Source organism: Leuciscus leuciscus, assembly GCF_965113295.1.
Source record: "Leuciscus leuciscus genome assembly, chromosome: 2".
In the NCBI taxonomy this organism is placed as follows: Eukaryota; Metazoa; Chordata; class Actinopteri; order Cypriniformes; family Leuciscidae; genus Leuciscus; species Leuciscus leuciscus.
In genome coordinates this window covers 32,067,615-32,090,660 of record NC_138726.1, presented here as the reverse complement: position 1 = coordinate 32,090,660, position 23,046 = coordinate 32,067,615, and the positions used below count along the sequence as shown (strand labels likewise).

General features: G+C 38.6%; 1 protein-coding gene across 1 annotated transcript in view; it reads left to right on the top strand.

Moving 5' to 3' along the window:
- The window catches only part of adamts18 (ADAM metallopeptidase with thrombospondin type 1 motif, 18), a 66,319-nt gene that overhangs the window by 326 nt on the left and 42,947 nt on the right, over nucleotides 1-23,046 (top strand). The window contains exons 2-3 of the mRNA XM_082162115.1: nucleotides 88-160; nucleotides 1,351-1,670. Coding sequence (XP_082018241.1) covers nucleotides 88-160; nucleotides 1,351-1,670 — 393 coding nt within the window. The remainder of the gene's footprint in view (nucleotides 1-87; nucleotides 161-1,350; nucleotides 1,671-23,046) is intronic.

Below are 23,046 nucleotides of genomic sequence, written 5' to 3'. Positions count from 1 at the left end.
GCAGGTGACACACTGATAATTAATTATTTACTATATATACTGTACTCATTGTCATTTAGCAAGTTAATTGTGGTGAGCTGTTTGCAGGCTCTGCAGTTCTGTTGCTTCCACTCTGTGACATCGCTCTCATTTACCGGCGACACCGGCGGCCTCTATCAAGGTTCGTGTGTTTACGTACTGCAATTTATTATTGTATTTCTATTCTTTATAATTATGACATGGCAATGATTGATGCCGATGGCGCTCTTGCACTCTGGTTGAGCCGAAAATCCTTACCTGTCCTTATTGGATATACCTGTACAGCTAAATATATAAATACGCGGAAGCATGCTACATAGATTCGGGGAATTAGGGGGTTTACAACATAAATATACTCCCAAGATGTGAGTTTCCTGTGCCGGTGCACGCGTAGGCTACTGTATGTGTGGGCGCATTAAAGGGATTCCCTCATCTCTTATCTGCCCCGTAGGAGCTAGTCACTGAGAGTTTGTCTTTTTAATTAAGATTTACACAACCAGTGGAAAGTTTGGAAACACTTCCTCGTGAGATTATGGTTAATGCTTGACATTAGTTTTGTATATAAATTGTGGCTACATATAACGTTAATTTATAGCCTCTTCATAATTTTCACAGCTTGCACAGGCTACAAAGGGTATTGAAATACTTGTAAGGCTCAAAAAAAAAAAAAAAAAAAAAGCAGAAATATAGTTAGGCTATTATGTATAGCAACATAAAAGTGTAAACAGTGATATACAGATTTTGAGTCAGGAGGTCATTTTACAATTTTAATTTTTTTTAATGGATAAGTTGGACCAGATAGGGAAAGTAAATAAGCCAACAAGTGTTGACAAGACCCCATGAAATGGTTTGACAAATGCAGCTTTCTTACCGGTATTGTATTTCGTTAACAAAGAACGGTGGGACATGAAAGGGCTTATCCCTTAAAGAATAATGATAAAAAATTAATAACCATTAGAATTCCTAGTCTTTGGCAGGTGGTATGGGAGTGACAGTATCATTAGAGATCATTTCATCGGACATAAATGTGTAGTGCAGGATGAGTCATCAGTGTTTTTGCTCTAATTTTCCTGGAAGAGAAAGACTGTACATTTTTAAAGTGTATATCTGGTAAAATTGTCAGCTTTTGGGAGTGTACTAGCATAGAAATAACCACAAAGACAATAGACATGGAATCAAAGCCACAAAACAACCTGTCCTAATTCCTGATGGACAGAAAACTGTTGCTGACATTACAATATCAAGTTATATTAGTAAGACTAATGCTATAATTAACTGGTAATGGATTGGTATTGAGTCAGATGATTTAAACTGTGTTTGTCCCACACACAGATTACGATTTTGCCACACCAGTGCAAGTGGACTCACTTGGAGGCTACATTTCCCATGATGTGTCAAGACATGAACGAAGCAGGAGGTCCCTGTTAGGAGCTGGCGGTTTGGTGCACTATCATGTCTCTGCATTTGGCAAGGAATTGCATTTAGACTTGCAGCCATCCCATGTGCTGGCAGAGGGGTTTACCATACAGACACTGGGTGCAGAGGGCATCAACACAGCGACCCTTGACCCTTCTATTCATAACTGCCTCTATCAGGGTTCCATACGAAACCATTCTGAATCCTCTGTGGCTATATCCACCTGCACAGGTCTGGTAAGTGTCTCCTTTTACACTCAAAGATTACAAAGATTCACTGATTCCAAAACTGAATGAGCTACAATGTCTACTAGTTTTAGAGGAAGCTATGAGGCATCCTATGGAGCCTTCCTAAATTAAATAGAACCTCATAAGTGACTGATTTGAAATGCTTTACATGGGCAGCAATTTCTGTGCTCAAACATTTCTGAACATTTCACCAAACAAATGTTTTGGTAAGAATATTGGGTTTGAAATTATTTGATAAATTGTTTTCAGCATTGAATGATATAAGTATTTTTTTTTAAATCAAACTTTCTTCTGCAATGTTCACCATCTTGGATTTTTTTTTTTGTGATCCTCTGGGATTCTCTTGCAGAGCTGCCTTTGAATTTGGTCAAAACATATCTTAAGAGGCAGAATAATAGAGTGGTGCAGGTTAGACGTCACTTTGTAGGCCAATCGGCAGTTAGCATCATACTTGTTCCCTAAAGAAAAACCCAATGGGATTTTTCCATAGGCTTTTGGATTATCACAATAAAACAAACTCTGTGATCATCAAAAGTTTATGATACTTACACGTTTTGTCCATCGAGATAATTATCACAGATGAACACAACTTTGATACATTTTGAAGCCTAAATGCAGTTGCCAGAAATAAAAAGACTAATAACGAGATTGCCTCTGTAGTCCCATTTAGCCACTTGTTAGCAACCGCCTTTTTCAAGACACCTAACAGCTTCAAAAAATCACGAGTGGGATAATACTGATGTATTTTTTGTCACAGAATAAAACATGGAAGTGTCTTGAGCTTGTGTTCACCACAGACCTCTTTGGAAGCCTCTTGGAAGCCATTTAACAAAAACCAATTGACTCCGAGATGATGGAACAGGACGTGCTAAAATGCTAACTCGTTTCCACGTTTTGGCCTACAAAGTGATGTATTACTTGACCTTTATATTAAGCTGCTAACAAGCTTTGTGTCTTGTGCATGCTTAGACACTGCACTGCCATCTACTGACGTGGATCAGTGTCTCTGAGTTTTGTCAATTACACTGAGACAGGGAGTTTAAGAGAGCGGTCTGCACAATGATGAATTCGCTGGGGAATACAAAAGAAGCAACTTGAGCATCACAACCCAGTCGTCAAATGTTTACCTTTTTTTTTTGTCTTTGTCAGTCTTTCTGTTTCATGGCTTTAGACCTTTTTTGCTTCTTCGTCTGTACAGATATTAATTAAACCGTGATCTCTGCTGGTAAAAGACAATGATAAGTGTGTTCCATTGTCTAATTTAGATATTTTTTTATTTTGCAGCAAAAAACTTTTTAAAATTAGCACGGAACTGCTGAATGCGTTGACTATGAATTTAGCTCACTGATATTTATAAAAAAGGTAATCTGTGCTGCTCCATTGTTGCTTTACTCATTAAGTATATGTTCTTAAGTAGCTGCCAATGTCAAGTAGCAAGTATGCAAACATATTTGAGTTATGGTTAGTGAGGTACATATTGTGACTGCTGGAGCTTCTCAGAAAAAAAGGTACAAAGGTGGTCACTGTGGCGGTACCTTTTCAAAAGGTACACCTTTGTACCTAAAGAGTGCATATTAGTCCCTCAAAGGTACATATTGGTACCAAAAGTGTACATATTAGTACCTAAATGGTACATATTAGAACCCTTTTGAAGGGTAATGTCCCAGTGACAGCTTTTGTTCCTTTTTTTCTGAGAGTGTATGGTGTTTCACTGAGTGAAAAGTGTTGTATATAGTGTGCATGAAGAGCTTAGTAAAACAGGTTCACTGGAGCACTGAAGTATGACGTAAACCAAAGTAGAGACATGGCTTGTGTGGGATGGAGCATTGAGCTTTGCTTGACGTATCTCACGTCTCACCTTGGGTTGTGGGCTACTGTAAAATCATCCCCAGAGTTCTGCTGAAGGACTCTGCCTTCACTCCCTGCTCTTTTGTTCTGTGTTTGCCCTGCTTTCCTGTCTCCCTTGTTCTCTACAATTAAAGACAGAGTGAGGTTTCAGGCGCATGGCTGGCAGCGCTAATCTTTGCATTGTCCTTTTCATTAGTGGTAGCTTCTCCACTATAAAACAGCAGTGACCCATTCTTTTAAAACTGTGTGACAACACAATGTGATTTGGGAGCAATTGCATCTGAATAGACTGCAGGGACTCTTTGATCTACTCCCCCTTTCTTTTGAAGCTCTTTTTTTGAATGATGGCCCGAGCTCTAGGTGATTCTCTTGACGGTCTTAAAGGTGCCCCTATTTCAGATATACAGGGCGCCAAACAAGACCTGTGTGTCCCTTCAGATTTTGTGCTTAAATGTACAGAAGAAAAAGGAAATGGTTGAGAAAAAAGGGGTCTCTCACTCTGTCACTCTGCCTCTTTCACTCTCCCTTTCTTTGTTGGATTGAAAAAGAACGAGTCACAGAAGACTTTAACCCTTCCATGTCATCTCCGCTTGATGAGGAGCTTTGGATTAACTACAAATGAGAACCCATTCATCCCTCTGCTGATCCGCAGCAACCCCTTGTGCTGTGAAAGGCTAAGGAGGCAGTTGCTTAGAGGAAAAGAGGTTTTGTGTGGCGAGAATGCCAGTCCAAAAGTAAAATCAATGCTTATCTGGTTGAGAACCCCCACAGTCGAAACATTCAGAGGTAATGCCGTTCATTAGGTTACTGAGTTGATGAAAGCCTGATTTGCTTGTACTAGTCCTCTTGCTTGCTGTTAAACAGTGCATAACATAGCAGATGGACAGGGATTCTGTTGTTAAATGAAGAACAGGCGGTCCCAGCTTTTAAGTCAGGAACAGAGGGATTTACTAAATCCTGGTTCATTTAAAGTTTTTAATTACGGAGCGCTCTTCAATTGCTGTTATCACTTGCTTCAAATGGATTGTGTGGCCTCAGATTTGATGATATGATCAAACATCGTCCATCCATCCTTTAAACAACAGTCTGCTTCAGTTTTTAAAAGCGGATTAGCAGGTGGAGCTTCTGAAATGGTGCTCTGCTACTTCCTGTTCAGAGGTCAGAACTTCTACCAGATCATGCTTCAGGGTCACATGGTTGAGCAAGTTCAGAGTTGCTTTTCCAGCCTAGGCATAGACAAATCCACATCCTCAGGCTTTCCTTGGGTCACTGTTCCATATGGCTGGTGACAGGTTCAAGCCCATCCCCCTTTCTAGACGTGTTTTGGCTGGCCGGGCCACCATGCCGTCCAGAACTAGTTTAAGGATCACAATGAAAGACTTCGAGATCTTTCACAATACTGTTCAACTTGCATTTTTTATGGATGAACTATTCTGGCAGTGCTGCTATATTTAGTTATGATTTGTTTGACACATGGGCACTCTTTTCTGGCTAGTCCAGTTTAACATATCCTTAGACCTGTCAGATCAAGTTAAAGCAGGTAATGAGACAGTAGACTTGACATGTTCTTATCTGTTTATGTTAATTGGCACCATTGTTTGCAATTAGCATGTTAACAACAATTAGCATGTTAGCCAGCGCTGCTGGGTAGGAAGACAATAGGTTGACTATAGCCTTAGGTTACAGTTGTTGACATTGTGAATCAATTAATTATCTCAGTCAACATACATGGATGGAAAACTTCCCCTTTATCATGATGTACAACTTGATAGAGATGCTGTTTGCTGATGTTTGTTGTTTGTTTGATTAAAACACACCCTAACGAACGTTAGTGCGGTTCATTTGAATAAGTATGAGCACTGCCATCCGAACCCTGGTGCACACCAAACATGGGGACAGAGACCGGTTCGAAGGAAACATGAATGCAACATGGACCAAAGACGTGTAAACGAACCAAAAAAGGGAAGATGAGACCCTAAAAAGGACAGAATTCTCACGCATACCTGTTTTTTCTCATAGTCGTGATGTTGCCCATTACATTTCGCGACAGTGAATTAATGTGTAATTAATTGTGAATGTATCCCTATGCCTTAGGTTCAGTATCTTTAGGTTTGGTGTTAAAAAGGGCAATGTGAAGGCTAAACGGACCAGGACCAGAGGTCGCATTAACCGAAAATGTTACGCCATTGACGGAATTTTTTTTGCAGTGACGGAAAAATCTGAAGGCCATCCATCATTTTGACAGATTACACTGAGAGTGATCTATTGTAACTTGCAACTATACAATTTTTTGGGGGCAAAATCCAGTATGGGACGTGTGTGCCATAGTTATGCACACTTACTAGACCATTTAATTCTAACGTTTAATGCTAAGGAGGATTCTAGCCTATAAGCATAAGAAGGATTGGACTAGGAAGGACGCAGTCTCGGTAGGATGCATCCTTCTGTTTGAGAAGCACCTGAGAAGTCTGTCCAAGCCGATGCATTTGATTACACACAGGCGAGCACCCAGTTTAAAGGGATAGTTCACTTTGAAATTAATTTTTGGTATGTTTTAGCTTACCTCAAGGGCATCCAAGATGTAGGTGTCTTTTTTTCCGCAGTAGTTTCAATTGAGATATTTTTAGGTCAAACCGTTCTTGTCTGTCAGTCATATAATGCAGGTCTATGGTCATTATCTCAAAGAGCATGCACAGAGTCCAAATTAAAACAATTCCCCGTCATCCAAATTAAACAATTCCCCATCGTAAGTACACATTGATGGCCTAAGACACGAAACGAGCGGTTTGTGTGAGAAAACGAACAGTATTTATATCGTTTTTACCTCTTGAACACAGCCATGTCGAAGTGATCTGATCTGACGTGTACGCAGACTGGTGCATAGATATATACACTAGATGTCGCCTTAAAGACATTCGTTCCAATGAACTGCCGTAGACAAGGCGACTTCTAGTGTGTATATATCTATGCACCAGACCTGCATTATATGACTGACAGACAAGAACGGTTTGACCTAAAAATATCAAAATTGAAACTACTGCGGAAAAAAAGACACCTACATCTTGGATGCCCTTGAGGTAAGCTAAAACATACCAAAAAATTATTTCAAAGTGAACTATCCCTTTATCCCTTTAATAATATTTATACTTACATAATTAAGTTTCTAATCCAGTTAGTTTTGTTTTAAATGGTGGCTGTCACAAAAACTTGACGGATTCATTCAAAAATACATTAAATATTTAATTTAAAAAATATTATGTAATATGGTACATATACAGTATTTAGCAAAATGCTCCTCTCTACATTTTTCTTGCTGATTATCAAGTTTATGGTCAACTAATGATTTTTGTAAGGTATAATGTTACGTGACATTGTTTGCAACACTGAATTAGCGATTACATGAGAATACGGATTTAGGTCAACTGTACTGTATCTTTCAACATATTTTCTGATGTTCATTCTTGTTTATTTAGTTCCGAAACGTAGTAAAGAGGAAGGGATGATAGCGTTCATATCACGATCCGCGACAACTGTTCAAGATAAAAACTGATGCAGTGACGCATAGTCTTTGTTCAACTTACTTTTCATAATATAAATAAATGCATAGCCTATATCCTTGTCCTGTAAGTTTGTGAATAAAAATTAAAATGTGAACAGAAACTGAAGCTATTAAATGTCTTATTATCATTAAAATATGAAAATTAAAAGTTAATAATAATTATGACGGAATTTTTACGATCTTGTACACCAAACTGACAGACGGTGCGAAAGTCTAACACAACTTTTTTTTTTGCTCCGGACCAAACAAACCAAGCGAACTGAACTACAAGTGTGAACACACCTTTAGAGATGAACCCAAACTTTTTGTGATAAGGCCAGAAATGTGAAAGTAGGCATGGAGTGTTTTTCAGAGTCTATCAAGCAGACAACTGAGTATAGTTAATTATCCTCCTAGTCTTTTGAATGGTTTGCAAGCAGGTCTTTGTAGGACAGGGGACTCACTAAATTTGCCCTTCACTGAATTCAGCTCTTTCCAAACATGTCCAATCATGCTGAACTTAGACATGACCTTTCCCAAGTCCCAAGTTATATGAGTAACTTATTCAAGCATACTTATTTAAAATGATCTGTTACTCATTTTGAATTAATCAAATTAATGTAAAGCCTTCATAAATGTATTGGTTGATCAGTTGATGTGACATTCAATGAGCAGTTGATGTGACATTCAATGTAAATTCATGTAAATCATACCTTTTGTGTAAACTGTGCAAATGAGTAAAAACAAATGGAAAACTGAATCAATTGTGCACAAGTTATATAAGATCTGATTTTTGCTAAACATGTTTCCCCAGTTTCCCCAAAAGGGGGGTGGGGGGGATGTTTCATGAAGTCTTTTTGGATGGTAAAGTGCTCTTTTATCTTTTATGGACAGCCCGGCCAATAGTCCAACCTCGTGGGTGCTAGACTGTCTGTGAATGTGTGAGGTGTGTGTGTGAATTGCTGCTGAAGCACTTCAGCTGTGTTTATTCAGTACCAGACCTGCTGGTTCAAGCTGATGCGCTAACGTGTGGGATTGCACTTAGGGACAGTTGTGATGCTAATTCACTCTGACTGGAAAGGAGGCAAGCTGTCAGTGTGCTCAAAGCTTGGATATACTGCAGTGAGAGTAGAGCACCGGGCCATTCAAACATCAATGGAAGAGAGAGGCTGGGAATTACCATACACAGACTCCGAGAGCAGATCTGTAGTGCTTGTCTGACTCAGGAAATTGTAAATGCTTTGGGGTTTCCATTAGACATGTTTGTTGTCATGATTGGTACTTATGGATTCTGCCAAAATGGTCGCTGTTTGGGGTCTCCCAGTTTAAGCCCCTTTTCCGGGCATCATAATTATATATTGAGATACTTGATTGTTTTGAAATTGATTACACATAAAAAAGTAAGATCCTTGTGTCATTATTTTTTAAATATATCATTACTTCATGTAAAGGTCATGCAGGTCATGTAAATCAGAGGTTTTTAAACTGTGGTCTGAGCCCGGGTAATTTAGGGCTACATTTCTGAAAATAAATAAATGTTTGAGTCCAAATACGTAAATCAAGAGATTAATCATGATTGTTAACCATAGATATACATACATAGATTCATCATTAGTAGCCGTTTCTATGGAAGTAAAATAATGCCAAATGTTTTTGAAACAAAAAGCCTGTTGAATTGCACTACTTGAAAAAAATATGCATTGCATTAACCATGCTTGCATTTTAATGCATTGTATTTTTAGGGCTTGCATTTTTATGGGCTGAAATTCAGCATGTTTGAATATTTAAGCAGTGCATATTTCAATTCAAAACATCTCAAACAAATTTTTATTATAAAAAATTCAATAATCCATATTCACCTTTCATATTTCACTTCCAAAATATTCAAACTGTTTAAAAATACAACCTATAATATTCAACAGGCAATTTTCTTTCTCTTTGCAAATTCGCTTCCACAAATTCAGTGGTTCAAATTCGACAGAAAATTCTACGTTGACATCCAGGAAAAGCAGTAGATTGCCGAGCATACTCTCCATCTGCTGTTAGTCGACCTCACCAGCAGATGGTGCAAAAACGCGTGTTGTTGACGAAGACAGAGCACCAGTTAGAGCAAGCCATTCATTCATAAAACTCATTTACAGCAATGTAAGTGTATTTGTGATTATTATGACGGCTGTTTTATGTTAAATTCAGTGTCTTCATGGTTACTTTTCCTGTGTAGCCTACATGCATCTTTCTCTACCGTGAACGAAATTATAATGTTATGCCCCCGATGCGGATGTATGGATCCAATGTTACATTTTAGGTTGACATATATTTCTCTTGGTTGTTTAGTGGCCTTAACTTTATATTGCGGCGATACTCAATATACCTCAATACTTCAGGATTCCCCTGCTGGACATATAAAAAGCTTAACGTAGCTTAATGGACTACTACAGTGATATAAAAAAACAAACTCGCATTGGACATTGGACATTCGCACATTTAGGGACCGTCTCTAAAATGACATACGACTTTGGTATACACGTTTCTAACTTCAATAGCATTTGAATAGAACGACTTACAGTCATAAAACCAACTGTAAAGTGTTCATGTAGTGTCAGGCATAATGCACACCCTTTAGATTTGCGATATTTATTCAAATAAATTGAAGTTTGCTATTGAAGTTAGAAACGTGTATGCCAATGTTGTATGCATCTTTAGAGACGGTCCCTAAATGTGCGAATGTCCAGCCAATTTTACATTTAGGCTACATTTAGTCATTTAGCAGACGCTTTTATCCAAAGCGACTTACAGTTAAACTAAACTAACAATAGGACTACAATATTCAAGTGCTATGACTCTTCCCAGTTTAATCTAATGCAGTACATGTAGGCATATATATATATATATATATATATATATAGAGAGAGAGAGAGAGAGAGAGAGAGAGAGAGAGAGAGTTGCAATGTATATACTTATTTGTACATCTAGCAGTACATATAATATTTTTCAGATAATTTTTTTCTCAAGGCTTTAGAACAATGACAAAATAAAATGAAATTATTGTACATTTAACTATTTTGTTTTTATAGTATCACATTTACAGTTTTCTCACACAGTATAAAAGTGTGTTCACATTAGTGAAATTTTATGGGCAAAAAAGGTCCATTGTCAATTGTCAGTAGTGTAGCATATACACATAATGGGTCTCATTCATGAAACATTTGTAAATATTTGAGTAAATATGTGAGTGATTTGCGTGTAAAGAGACATTCCCGAAAATTCTTCTCCTGATTCACAAATACTTCGTAAACGTCAGATTTGATAGTGAAATGTGTGTGTGGGTTAATGAATTCCAATCAGTCGTAAATGGGACGCGCGCGTGCACGCTCATTCTCAATTACCATAAATCCCGCCCATTAAAACCGACTGACAACTATATATGGGCATCATATTATGACACGAAACGAAGGATTTCAACATGTCTTCTCAAAAGCGAATGAAGAAGAGAAATTTCTCAGATGCAGAAATTGAAGTTTTATTATCAGAAGTTCATTCAAAATGCCACATTTTATTTTCAAGCGTACATAGTGGCGTATCAGGTCCTAAAAAAAAGGATTTTTTAGATAATAATGCTTTTACCTAAATGCTTTAGGTAAAAATGCATGGCAGCATATTACAGATGCAGTTAACGGAGTTTCATCTGTTAATCGAACAGTCCCAGAAGTGAAAAGAAAATGGTTCGACATGAAGCTTGACTGCAACACTTGTGACTTGCGGAAAAAAATAAATAAATGAATAAACAGCTTGAATATAAAAACAAAACAAAAAAAGACTTGCGCGGACTTGTGTTCCGTTTGCAGATGCTATTACTGGCTCTCGTAATAAAAGTAAAAAGAAAAACCGTATGTAATTACTATATATAATATTTTTTCAAAATGCTGTGTAAATATGTAACTGATTAAGGTGAATTAAAATGCAGCCTTATTAATGAGCAAAACGTTCGGATGTTAAACGCACTATTTACGCGTGGCTGGGAGCAGGTGTAGATTTCTTTCGTACCAACTAACATTTGGAAAATACGAACATTTTAATGAATCCGAAAATTTACGCCAGAACCACTTTACACACGATTTACACAAAAATTCGTTCTGCTCGTGTTTCATGAATGAGACCCAATACACATATACACATAGTGTAGCACATCTCACACAAAAGTCACTTTCAAACCAAGCTGATTTCTGTTGGTCCAAGCGTGAGCAACTTGGACCCGTTGCAAAATCTTTCGCCATCACACAAAATTCATGTTTGCATGCATTCCTATTGAAATTACTGGATTTTGCCCTCAAAATTTGCTGAACAACAGTAAACGTGGCTTAAAAATATACACTCAAAAAAAATTACATGATTTAATTAATAGTAAAATTCCATCAAATTGATTTGAATAATCCTTACGTAGTTTAATTGAATAACTGATTAAGGATTGTGCATTTGACAGCATTTGTGTCGTGATGTATCATATCATGAAGTATTTAGCGATACCATACACATATCTCTACCGGGGCATGCCTGGGACCAGTCTGGGATTCTTCCTGCCACTATTTTACTCAGTCCCTTGAATTAACCACTCTGAGTCTGCTAGTTGAGAGTCAAATGCTCTGCACCATGGGAGACAATGCTCAGGTGACGTGGTGGACATTTACACTTGTCTGAGTTTTGGGAGGGCAGACAGACAAATTGAAACCAGAGTGAATATATGCTGGGCTTCTTTGTAGTTACAAATGTTCCTCACTCCCCCTTTCATAATTCATGGGGTGTTATGCCATGTTAGCACTATAGAAGTTGCCAGGGGCTATTCCCTGGTGGTCTGTGTGGTGACAGTGATGTAGAGGCTACTTGGGGATGTGAGAGAGAGAGAGAGAGAGAGAGAGAGAGAGAGAGAGAGAGAGAGAGAGAGAGAGAGAGAGAGAGAGAGAGAGAGAGAGAGAGAGAGAGAGAGAGAGAGAGAGAGAGAGAGAGAGAGAGAGAGAGAGAGAGAGACTGACTTTTGGGAGAAAGTAAGGGAGGGGAAAGGCATGCTGTTCCTGTAATAGCTCTTGTTCTCACTCACTTGAAGACCTAAAACTAATGGGCAGTGGTAAAGTGGCTGTCACACCAGCGCTAAGAAGCCATAAATATTATAAGGAATCCCATATCTACTGCCTTGGACCATTTGGGACTGGCATTTTAAAATTCTCATGTCTCCATTGAGGTTTAATTATGTTAGTCAAGCTCATGCATCTTTCTGTGAGTAATAGGGTTATGAAAGGACACCTTTTTGTCATTGACAACTTAGCTGTGCGATATCTGTGGCATGGGCAGTGCTTCATCTTTTTAGTCACTTCTCTTGTTTGGTTTATTTATGTTTACCCACTAGACCAGCTTTCATTGTGGTTTTACTCTAGCTTGCTTAATAGATCTTAGTCAGGGTGGCACCATATTTAATTTCTGTCATATTTAAAAAAAAATAAAAATAAACATTCAGCAGACAAAAACTCCATAATACAAATTTTTTGAGTCTGTATTGAAAATTATGGGATATAGTACCTTTACACAGTACATACCATTGTAATAACTCCAAGTCTATTCCTACGACTGTAACCCTGAAGAGGGAACGAAACGCTGCGTCGATTGACGCTGAGGGAACGTGTGATGCGTGATGACGTCTTGAAGCACATGTGAAATCAATCCAATGGTGTGGCGGAACTTCAGAGGCAGGCAATGTCACAAACCAGGAAACTATAAAGCCTGACCAAATCAAAGCAGCGATAGCTTCGTAAAAGTCTGAAGTAAGTCACTGACAGGCACGTAGGAGATATGACAAGGTGACGCAGTGTCTCGTTCCCTCTTCAGGGACCCGAGGTTACAGTCGTAACTGACCTGTCCCTATGAGCTGGGCCCCCTCAGAGGCCAAGCCCACAGGTTCCACAGTTCTGGACGGGGGTGAACAATCGAGCCCTCTGCTTGGGATAGAAGGTCCCTCCTGACGGGTAACCCCAGAGGAGGCCCGTCAAGGAGAGACACTAGATCGGGGAACCATACTCGGCCCGGCCACTGCGGGGCTACAATAAGATGGCAAATTTGGTCCCTGCGAACTTTCTTCAGAACTCCCGGGAGCAGAGCTCCCTTCGGCAACGTTTGTACCATGGCATCTAGTCCCAGGGGAGCTGGATGCGTGAGGGAGAACCAGAGTGGACAGTGAGATGTCTCTCGAGACGCAAACAGATCCACTTGCGCCTGGCCGAACACCCTCCTTATCTGCTCCACCACCTCGGGGTGGAGCCTCCATTCCCCGGGCCCCCAACCCCTGCCTCGACAGGATGTCTGCTTCTATATTCTGGGACCACAGGAGGATTTGGTGGATGATTTAAATAGGCGACCACCTATGTATTGTCTATGCGGACAAGCACATGATGGCCCCTGAGGTCTGTGAGGAAATTCTTTAGAGCAAGAAATACAGCCAACATCTCCAGGCGGTTGATGTGCCATGAGAGATGATGGTCCATCCACCAGACCCTGAGTCGAGCGTCCATCCAGGATCGCTCCCCAGCCCGTGAGGTAGGCATCTGTCATTAGCATCTTGCGACGACAAGAAGCTCCTAACACGGGGCCCTGGGACAGGAACCAAGGTTTCTTCCACAAAACCAGGGCGTAATCATCACCGCGTGACCCTGATCATGCGAAAGGGGTTGCGCCTCGGGAAACCCACTGCAAGGGTCTCATGTACAACAGGCCAAAAGGTACCATGTGTATCATGTTGGACGCTGCTGCCATCAGACCCAACAGTCTGTGAAACTCATAAAAGACTGTAGACACATCTGAAGACTGTAGAACCCGGTTTCCCTGCAGGAGGAGGGGTACATGTTCTATGGGCCCCTTTCTCCAGCAGAGTTTTCACTTCTTGTTCCATTACCAGAACCTGCTTGGGGCCCACCACGGTGGATAGGACCCCCATAAACCTGGGCGGGTGAGACCCAAAATGTATTTGATAACCCTTTTCTATGGTCTGCAGGACCCAATGAGAAACATTTGGCAGTAGCTTCCACGCTGTCAAAAATTCTACTAGAGGTACCAGCCTCTCGAGACTGGCTTCTGGTTTTTGTTGCACAATCAGTCCGACACCCTGTAACGGCGAACCGGCAGGGAACGACCGAACTGATTGCTCTGGGACCCTCCTCGGAGGGGGTGGGCATCCCAGGACCACTACATTTCCAGGTGGACCCTGAGATGTGTGCTCGCCGGAGACCGCTGTGCCCCGAAACACACGAGGTGGTGCACCGTACAATGAGGTGTTAACTGCTTTACTTCGGGGGAGACTGCCCTCGTTGGCCTGACCCCTCGGGCGTTCTTTTGCTGTTCTTTTGAATTTTCTATTCATCATAGCATCATGAAATAAAAATGTAAATAACTGTTTTCAACATTGATAATAATCATAAATGTTTCTTGAGCATCAAATCATCATATTAGAATGATTTCTGAAGGATCATGTGACACTGAAGACTGGAGTAATGATGCTGAAAATTCAGCTTTGATCACAGGAATAAATTACACTTTACTGTATATTCACATAGAACACAGCTGTTTTAAATTGGAATAATATTTCACAATATTACTGTTTTTGTTTGTATTTTTAATCAAATAAATGCAGCCTTGGTGAGCAGAAGATACTTCTTTTAAAAACATTAAAAATCTTACTGACCCCAAACTTTTGAACGGTAGTGTATATATATATATATATAGATAGATAGATAGATAGATAGATAATACAACACTAAATAGGCAGAGACAGTTTCACACTGAGCACTTACTGAAGACTCAGAAGCTATGCCTGCTTTGCTTTGGGCAGGCTTTATAGTTTCCTGGTTCGTGACGTCACCCGCCTCTGACGTCCGCCACACCATTGGACTGATTTCACATGTGCTCCAAGACATCATCACGCTAAGCGTTCGCAGTGCGAGTTCCCTTGAAAGGGAACTTTCTTTATGAATTTTGACAATGCAAGGTTGCGAGAATGTGATATGCCTTAGTCTGATCATCAAATCGCAATGGCTGTGATGTAATTATTCAGACAGCGCATGATAGGGACAAACACACACACAAAAGCCAAAATTCCTGTTTTGTCAAGTGTCCTTACAAGCACAGTCTTAAATTAGTTAAATGACGTCTTGAATGTAAAGAGTTGTGAGAAAATAGGATGTGTCAGATAAAGTGACAGCAGCTTAGCAGCCTGCTGCTGTCTGTCATTAAGGATAATCAAAGGACAAAAGAAAATGAGAAAATCACGCACTGCTCTTGACTGAATAACTTTTGTAGCTTTAATAAGGATTCATCTATATTTAATTTATAATTTATGCAGTGAAGACTGTGAAGTTTTTGATAACTTTATTCAATTTCTGAATCCTACCTGTTAGACCTACCTAAAAATCGCAAAACACCATTAACAATGTTACATGGTTCAAAAACAATGAAATGGTATTATATGGTAATGCGGAATGGCTATAATTAACAGCTAAAATTGAGGAGAAAAAAATAAATTTCATAGAGACATCAGTAGCAGTATTGGTATTGGTGGTACTTGCCTTCTTTCATAAAAAAGCTACTGTCTTTGTGTTGTTTCTACATTATTATGGTGATTAAATGTGAAATTATTACAATATAAAAATATATAAAAATCTTTAATGTTAGGTGTGATCACGATTAATTACAGAAAACAATTTTTAATCGATTGACAGCACTAATAAACATATACTCTGACGCAATGCATATTTCAGCGTAATGCCAAAGCACAGCATTGTATTCATTTTCAGTGATTCACAGTAAGTTCTACTTTGCAAGTGCTGTGCTGTGTAAGTGCAAGTCACTTATAATTTGCATTTGGGAACCCAATGTGCACCAACCATCTTGACAAATTCATAATAAGTATTGTTAATAAATTAGTTTGTTGTCAACAAAGAGAAGCGTTAAGGTCTCTCTGTGGTTTTCCACCAAAATGGATGCTCAATGGTTTAAAGTTTGAATGCAAAGAAATTAAGGCAAACATAAATGTTAGTATTGTACTTTCACTGTTCTGTAGAAAAAAAAAAGTGCATGGGTGGGGTCAGGTTTTCCTTCTTTTTTGTCTCATGACTAGATGCCTGTTTGCCTCAAATGCAGTTTGAAGACATACTTTTGGGCTTCACAATTCACAATTTAAATAGTTAATCCAGGGTCATTATTAACCCCCAGGCAAACATAGTCTTGTTGCATATATCACACAGATCATAGATTTTTTTATTAATCCTTTGTATTTAGCTATATACAGGGGAACTGTCAGGAGAGGGCTTAAATTATTGTAAATATATTTTTATAAATATTTACAAATTTTTATATAATAGTTTAAAAAGTAAAAACTTTTTTAATAAAAAGTCTTCAGTTCTATTCTAACAAATGTATAATTTGACAATAAACTAAATCTTTTTGAGGAAATAAACCCTTCAAATCTGCCTATTCAGTTTGTGTTGTGTTGTGTAGACGTCCATTTTAGACGTCTCTATTAGGATTTTTTTTGAAAGCCCCTAACGCTTTCAGTTCTGCGATTGGTGGTCCAGCTGTAAAATTACAGAGGGCCAAGTCATAGATCTTATTCAGAGCAGCGCCATGACAGGTATGAAAGCGAGGCTGTGAGGGATAGACTCACCATATTTTCAGTGGCATCTGCTGTAAAATGCTGTATAAAGCTCCTAGATCACTTATAATTTTCCACAGCTCATATTGTGTGGGGTTTTTGTCTACTGTCCACTGAAATTTCTCGGAAAGATATCTTTGCAGTGTTTCGTCAGCGGAATAATCCAAAAACACAATAAATAACAGTACAACCCACTGAAGAGAATTTTGTCTATTCCTCACAGTCTCACTTTCATTGCCGTTAAAAATCAAAGATGGCGCTGCTGTGAATAAGGTCTATTGCAAGCCAATGAGAGACTAATTTCAAATGACAGGAAAATTGACATAATCTCTCTAAATGGGTGAGGCTTGTAATTACTAAGTTTAAGTTTCCACCTGCTGTGGGGAACACCATCAGAAAAAAACAAGCTGATAAAATAGCTTGCGCTGTTCGCTATGAAAACAGCAAGCAACATTAATGAGGAGGACATTGTTGCTAATTTATTATCCACGCCGTTTTCAAGATAAGCTTTTGAAGAAAAGCTGGAGTTAATCGGCAAAGAAAGACCTACACCAGAGCTTAATTTTGTGCAGAAAGCCACAGCAATTATAAGCGATACCACTGGATGACGGCATCAACCAAGAAGCTAAAGCTTTACTGCTAGAATTGTTTGCTGTGTGGGTAAGTGATTTAAATTCTAATAGGTCACGTGACCGCCGCTGCCACTGATTTATATGTTACGCTTTAGTTGAGAAAACAGTTATTATTCCTCTAAAATGCACACAACGATTGTGTGATGATGCAATTCTTTGTAATGATGATTTCCATTTTATTACTTTTTGTTTAATTTTGGTGATAACTCGCATTGCATTTCTTGTCAAAGGAAACTTATGCAGTACTATAGAAGAGGACACAGAAAGCTAGGCTGATTTTAGGCTGAGTTTAATTTTTTCCCAACGAGGGAAGGGGGTGAGAGGGCCAAGGTTCAAGAGTCATGGTTTGATATATATCAAATGTTTAGTTTATGATTGATTATCTGTTGCAAACTTAACATGTAACAGTCTAGCACTGCATCATTTCAGACCTAATACTTACTTTTTAGCTCTGCGAAACCATGCTAGCCCAGTGTTTCAGAAACCAGGGTTAAAAGTAGGGGTTTAAAAAGATCTCAGATATCCCAGTGTTAAGAGCAGTTTGTGAGTTTGTGTAGATATCCAATATACAAATGCCTCTTAATTGTTCATAATTTTTCTGAGCACACAAACACACACTCTCACCCCTATGTAGCCAGTAGAGCCGATGCTCTGGTCAGATGTAACCCAGCAGTGGAATGCAGATGTGTTTTAAAGCTGGGTAATAAGCAGCTTTGGGTTTCTCACTGCTCCCTTCCAGCCTTTAACAGCATGTAAGCACTTACTCATCTAGATTATAATACCATGGTTGGAGGCTTTAAAAACACTCACAGTTTACACAAAGAGAGGCTAATTACGTTTCATAGAATCACAGAGACAGGCAATAAATTATTTCCCATACTTGCACTGAAGACTAGTCAAAGACAGATCTCATGAAACCACATAAAACAGACGATCCCTGTGGTGAAATCATCCATAGAGTACTGCTTTGAGTTTGAGGATAGTGGTTTATTAGTTAATTCCCAACATCTGATATTCCTTTGAATATGTGAAGACTCCGACTCAATGAGGGGAGTGAGAGTTAAAAGAGCTCTCATGGTTTCTGTGTTCACTGTGAAATTGAAACGTGTTTATCTGGCAGCAGACAGTGGCCCTCTAATCTACATCTCTTACAAGTGTTTCTTGAAGGAGAGAAGAAGAAGAGAGTGCGGTTGAGTGTTTCCCTTCGCTCCCTCGAGTGTAATAGGCTTTAAGTAGTCAGGTGTTTTTCTGTAGAAGGCTGTAGTTAGGCACTCGTGTAATTATGTGATCACCTGTCACACGTTTTTACATTAAAACGCATTGCAGCTCAGTAATATCTTCTACAGCAGAAATTCCCCAGCTTGTTTTTGTCTGCCAAACCCCTTTGACCTAAAATGTTTACTTCGAAGTACCCCCTGAGATTTTAAGTGAATATCCATGATTATGAATATCCGTAATTAATCCATTAATTAATTAATTATTTTTTATGTTTTAATTTAATCATCTCATGAACCCCCTGCAGTTCCTTTATGATCACCAGTTCGGAAAACCTTGCTCGATAGAATCAGATTTGAAGACTGAACCTGAATACTGATATTAATTTCCTTTTTTAGAATAAAATTAGAAAAAAAAGAAGAAAAAAGAAAAGAAAATTGATGTTGTGATAATAGGATCCCTGCAGTTCTTCAGTTAGTTTCCTCTGTCATGTCTTCAGCCAGCTCCTTTCTTTCTGCATCCCGTAAGACATAATGGCCAAAAAACAGATGGCCCCAGATGGAATCCATTTACCCCCATTATCGAAGCAAAGCAACTCCATCTGCTAACTGCTGGACTAAGTTGTTAGATATTTGACAGTAAAGTTTGTTATGTCTCTAAAACAAATGGAATACATGTGTGATAATTGTGTTAGTTGGACTGCGGGGCGCTTGCAGAGGTCCTCCAGGATGTTGGTTAAACACATGCTTGCGGGATGCCATGTACGGGGAGGGCTTCACTGCAGGAAGCTATCTCAAATAATGTGCTAACATGGTTTATTCAGAAAATTACAGAATCTGCCAGCTTTTCTGAAAATGCCAGCTTTTGGAGCCAATCATCCCCACTCACTCTTAGGGCAAGTGAAAATTAGTGAAAAGAAATTGTACATTTTTTCTGTCAGTGCGGTTTTAAATGCAAACCCACATCACAGCGTCGGGAGTTGTCCAGTTATTTTTGAAAGTAGTGTTTCATAATTTCTGCAGAACGTGGATCAATGGCATTGGCTTTCTGGTTGTGAGTAAAGTTTTAATGCAAAACTACACTGTAATTCCAATTCACTAATAATAGGTTGATTCTGCGCTATTATCATCAAAAAAGAATCTTAACCCTGTTATTTAAAGAAAGCAAATTACATGCTGCCCTTCTTTGGTAGATTTGTATGTGCCAGACTTTAGCTTGTGTCTTGTGTATAGTCTGTTTGTACATTTGATGTTCTAAATGCTTGAATGCAGATTTCAGTTTTACGGTGGCGCACACTATAACTTCTACATGAATCAAATGAAACCCCCACACATGGGCAGTGTGAATGAGAATGGATGTCCTGAGGCAGTGGAATGCACTTTTACATCCAATATGGTTATGCTCCACAGTGTGCATTACATTTTTACTAGTAGTGGTATATGTAGTAATGGCTCAGCACTAACGGTGTCCTGCTGGCCTGGAGCCGGTGTGAGAGAGTTTCAGACAGAACTGTCATAACCGTCAATGCATAGCTGCAGTGCTACTGACATTTTTACATTCATTGATTTTGTATATCCATTTTTATGCCTTACAAAATTGTTTGATTTTCTGTGATGTATTCTACATTGTTGTCACAAATTCTCCCATTGCCACCCGCCATTTTGCCATTGCCACTAAGATAATCATATCTAGCTAGCTAACATAGCTGAGGTTTTGACGAAATTAAAATCATCATTTGCTCACCCATATGTTGTTTCAAACCCATAAGACGTTTGTTCATCTTCGAAACACAAATGAAGGTTTTTTTTCTATTTTTTCTAAGTCTATTCATCACTCATTGATGCTTCAAAGAGTTCTAAAATATCAATGAACGTACATAAAGCATTCAGCTTGCTTGACATGTGAGAACCAATCAGGTTTATTCTCACTTATCACGCCAGCACATTTGAGCTTCCACCAGAACCATCAAAGTTTGTTCTTGGATGTCAAACAAGTACAGTTGAGCTTCCATTTACCATTTTTGAGTGATCTATGTATGCTCGCTGATCAATGTTTATATATGTTTATAATATTTCATTTTTGGATGGACTATCCCTTTAACATAATTGTTATTTTGAGCAAATATATATATATATATATTTATGTTCAAAATGAAATGCAATGAAAATTGCTGCAATGAACTGATGTACTGATCACTACTTGTGATCACCCTTTTCCCTGAGATCACATTTGTAGATTTGTAGATGTGTCTCACATCAGTCGTTTCAGTTTTGTTGCCTTCAGTTAGTGGAAGAAAGCCATTAGCCGTGAAAGGAGAGGTCAGCATGGCTGGAGAGAGACGAGTGCCCTTGTTGCCCTGTGTTTAATGGTGGGAGCAGATGCCCCAGATCATTGCGGCAGCCTGCCACGGTCTACCGCTGTTTTCACAGCATGGGCTTTTGCGGGGACCGCCTCGGTCCTGGGAGTGGCCTGTGTTTACTTTGCCACCTGCGAGACGGGAGGGGTCGGGGCACACAGGATCAAACACACAGGGGCATGAAGAACACAAGCGGGTTCAATCAGTGATTGAATTCACAGCTATACTGCAAGGATTTGCCTGTTCGTGGAGGGTGGGATTAGGTAGAATTCCAAAGCCAGACGGAATGTGTGAGTTTCAGCAGTTTGGGAGACAGAGGTTAAAGATCTAGTCTTAAACAGGGAAGATGACCTCAGCTCGGTGATGAGAGCACCTCAAGTCATTCAGGAAGATGCATTTTCCCGTGACAAATGGTTTCTTTACGACACCATGGGTCTCTAAATATTATGTTCGAATTTGTGTCAAGCCAGTATTTAAGAAAACATTCAGAATTTAGAGAGGGAGCGAGAAAAAGAGCATGCTAACTTCTCTGAAGTTTGTCTCTTTGTGAATAATGGCTCTGCCAGACTGTATATGGTCCTGGCACTGATGACTGGAGTACTATGAGCAATTTTACAACTGCAACACTTCCCACTTAGCAAAGCCAGATCTGGCAGGAGATAACTTCGAGGTCATATTTTACATGACCATATATAGAGTATGTTTGCAAATATTGAACAGGAAAGAGACAAAAGTCAATAAATGAATAGAGATACACCTATTTTATCATTTATTGCACTCTAACTTGTCTGCGAGAGCAGTAAAGCAGTCACTGATACAAAAAATCACACGTCAACCAACATGTATTGTGTGTTAACCTAAAGAACACAACTCTATACAAAATAAGCATTCTGTAACCTAAAGAACTTAATGTAAATCAAATTAATTATATTATTCATATTAGGACAAACAGCATGATTGTGGCATTTTTATACAATAACAACAACAGAAAACATAATATTGAGGAATTACATCCAATATTGCCTTTATGCACGGTGTTGTCCCTGAATGAATCCTCGTTTCTGAATGAATCGTTTAAATAAGTGGTTCTCAACCTTTTTTACTCCAAGTCTCCCCTCCGAAATAATACTTTTTTTACTCCATGTTAATTTTTTTTTAAACAAAATAACTTCAAGATAGATTTAAACATTCAGTGATCTTTTTTTTGCAAACATTCTTTGCAAAAATGCCACTGCAGACATTTTTTACAACTTAAAAGTACTTACTTTGCTCAGTTATAAGTAACTTAAACAAATAAGCACAAGTCAACCTGCCATAACAAACGAGACCACAGGGAGATGCCAAAGGACTACATATAGCTACTATATGGATCCATTCAGAATTATTAAACGCACCAAAACACAAATGAAAAATAAAATGAATGTGTGGAAACTCAGCGATTTGAAGGTGGGTCGATGTCATCAGCGAACAGTTCTGATGCCCATGTGTACATAAACAAAGATCCTCACAAACTTCTCCAAAACATGCTTTCTTCAGTGAGCATCCATTATAAAACATATATACACACACATTTATATATATACACACACACATAGGCCTACTGTGTATTATAGCGGTCAGTGAGCCAAGAGTGCACATACACGGTTTGCTTTGTTAATTAAAAATAAAAATAAAATGTTTATGTATTAATATTATTAATATAATATTATTATTAATATTAAGTTATTTTGCGGCCCCTGGTTGAGGACCACTAGTTTAAATTAATCATTTAATTATTACTCAATTCCTTTGTCGCCACCTACAAGCAGAACAATGTAACCTGCAGAAAAGTCACTGAGTACTGACTGTTTTCTAAAACACACACACGCACGCATGCACGCACGCACAATATTATTTTGAAAATATTTAGTTTCTATTGTTACATCATTATTATTTTTTTTTTACCATTTTTTATTTATTTTAATCAAGCAGATTATTACATTTAATTAATTATATTTATATTCATCCAATTAATTTATCCTTTATTTTAATCAAAGTTCATTAATTTACTGTTTTAATCAATTATTTAATTGTTTAAATACATTTTTTAT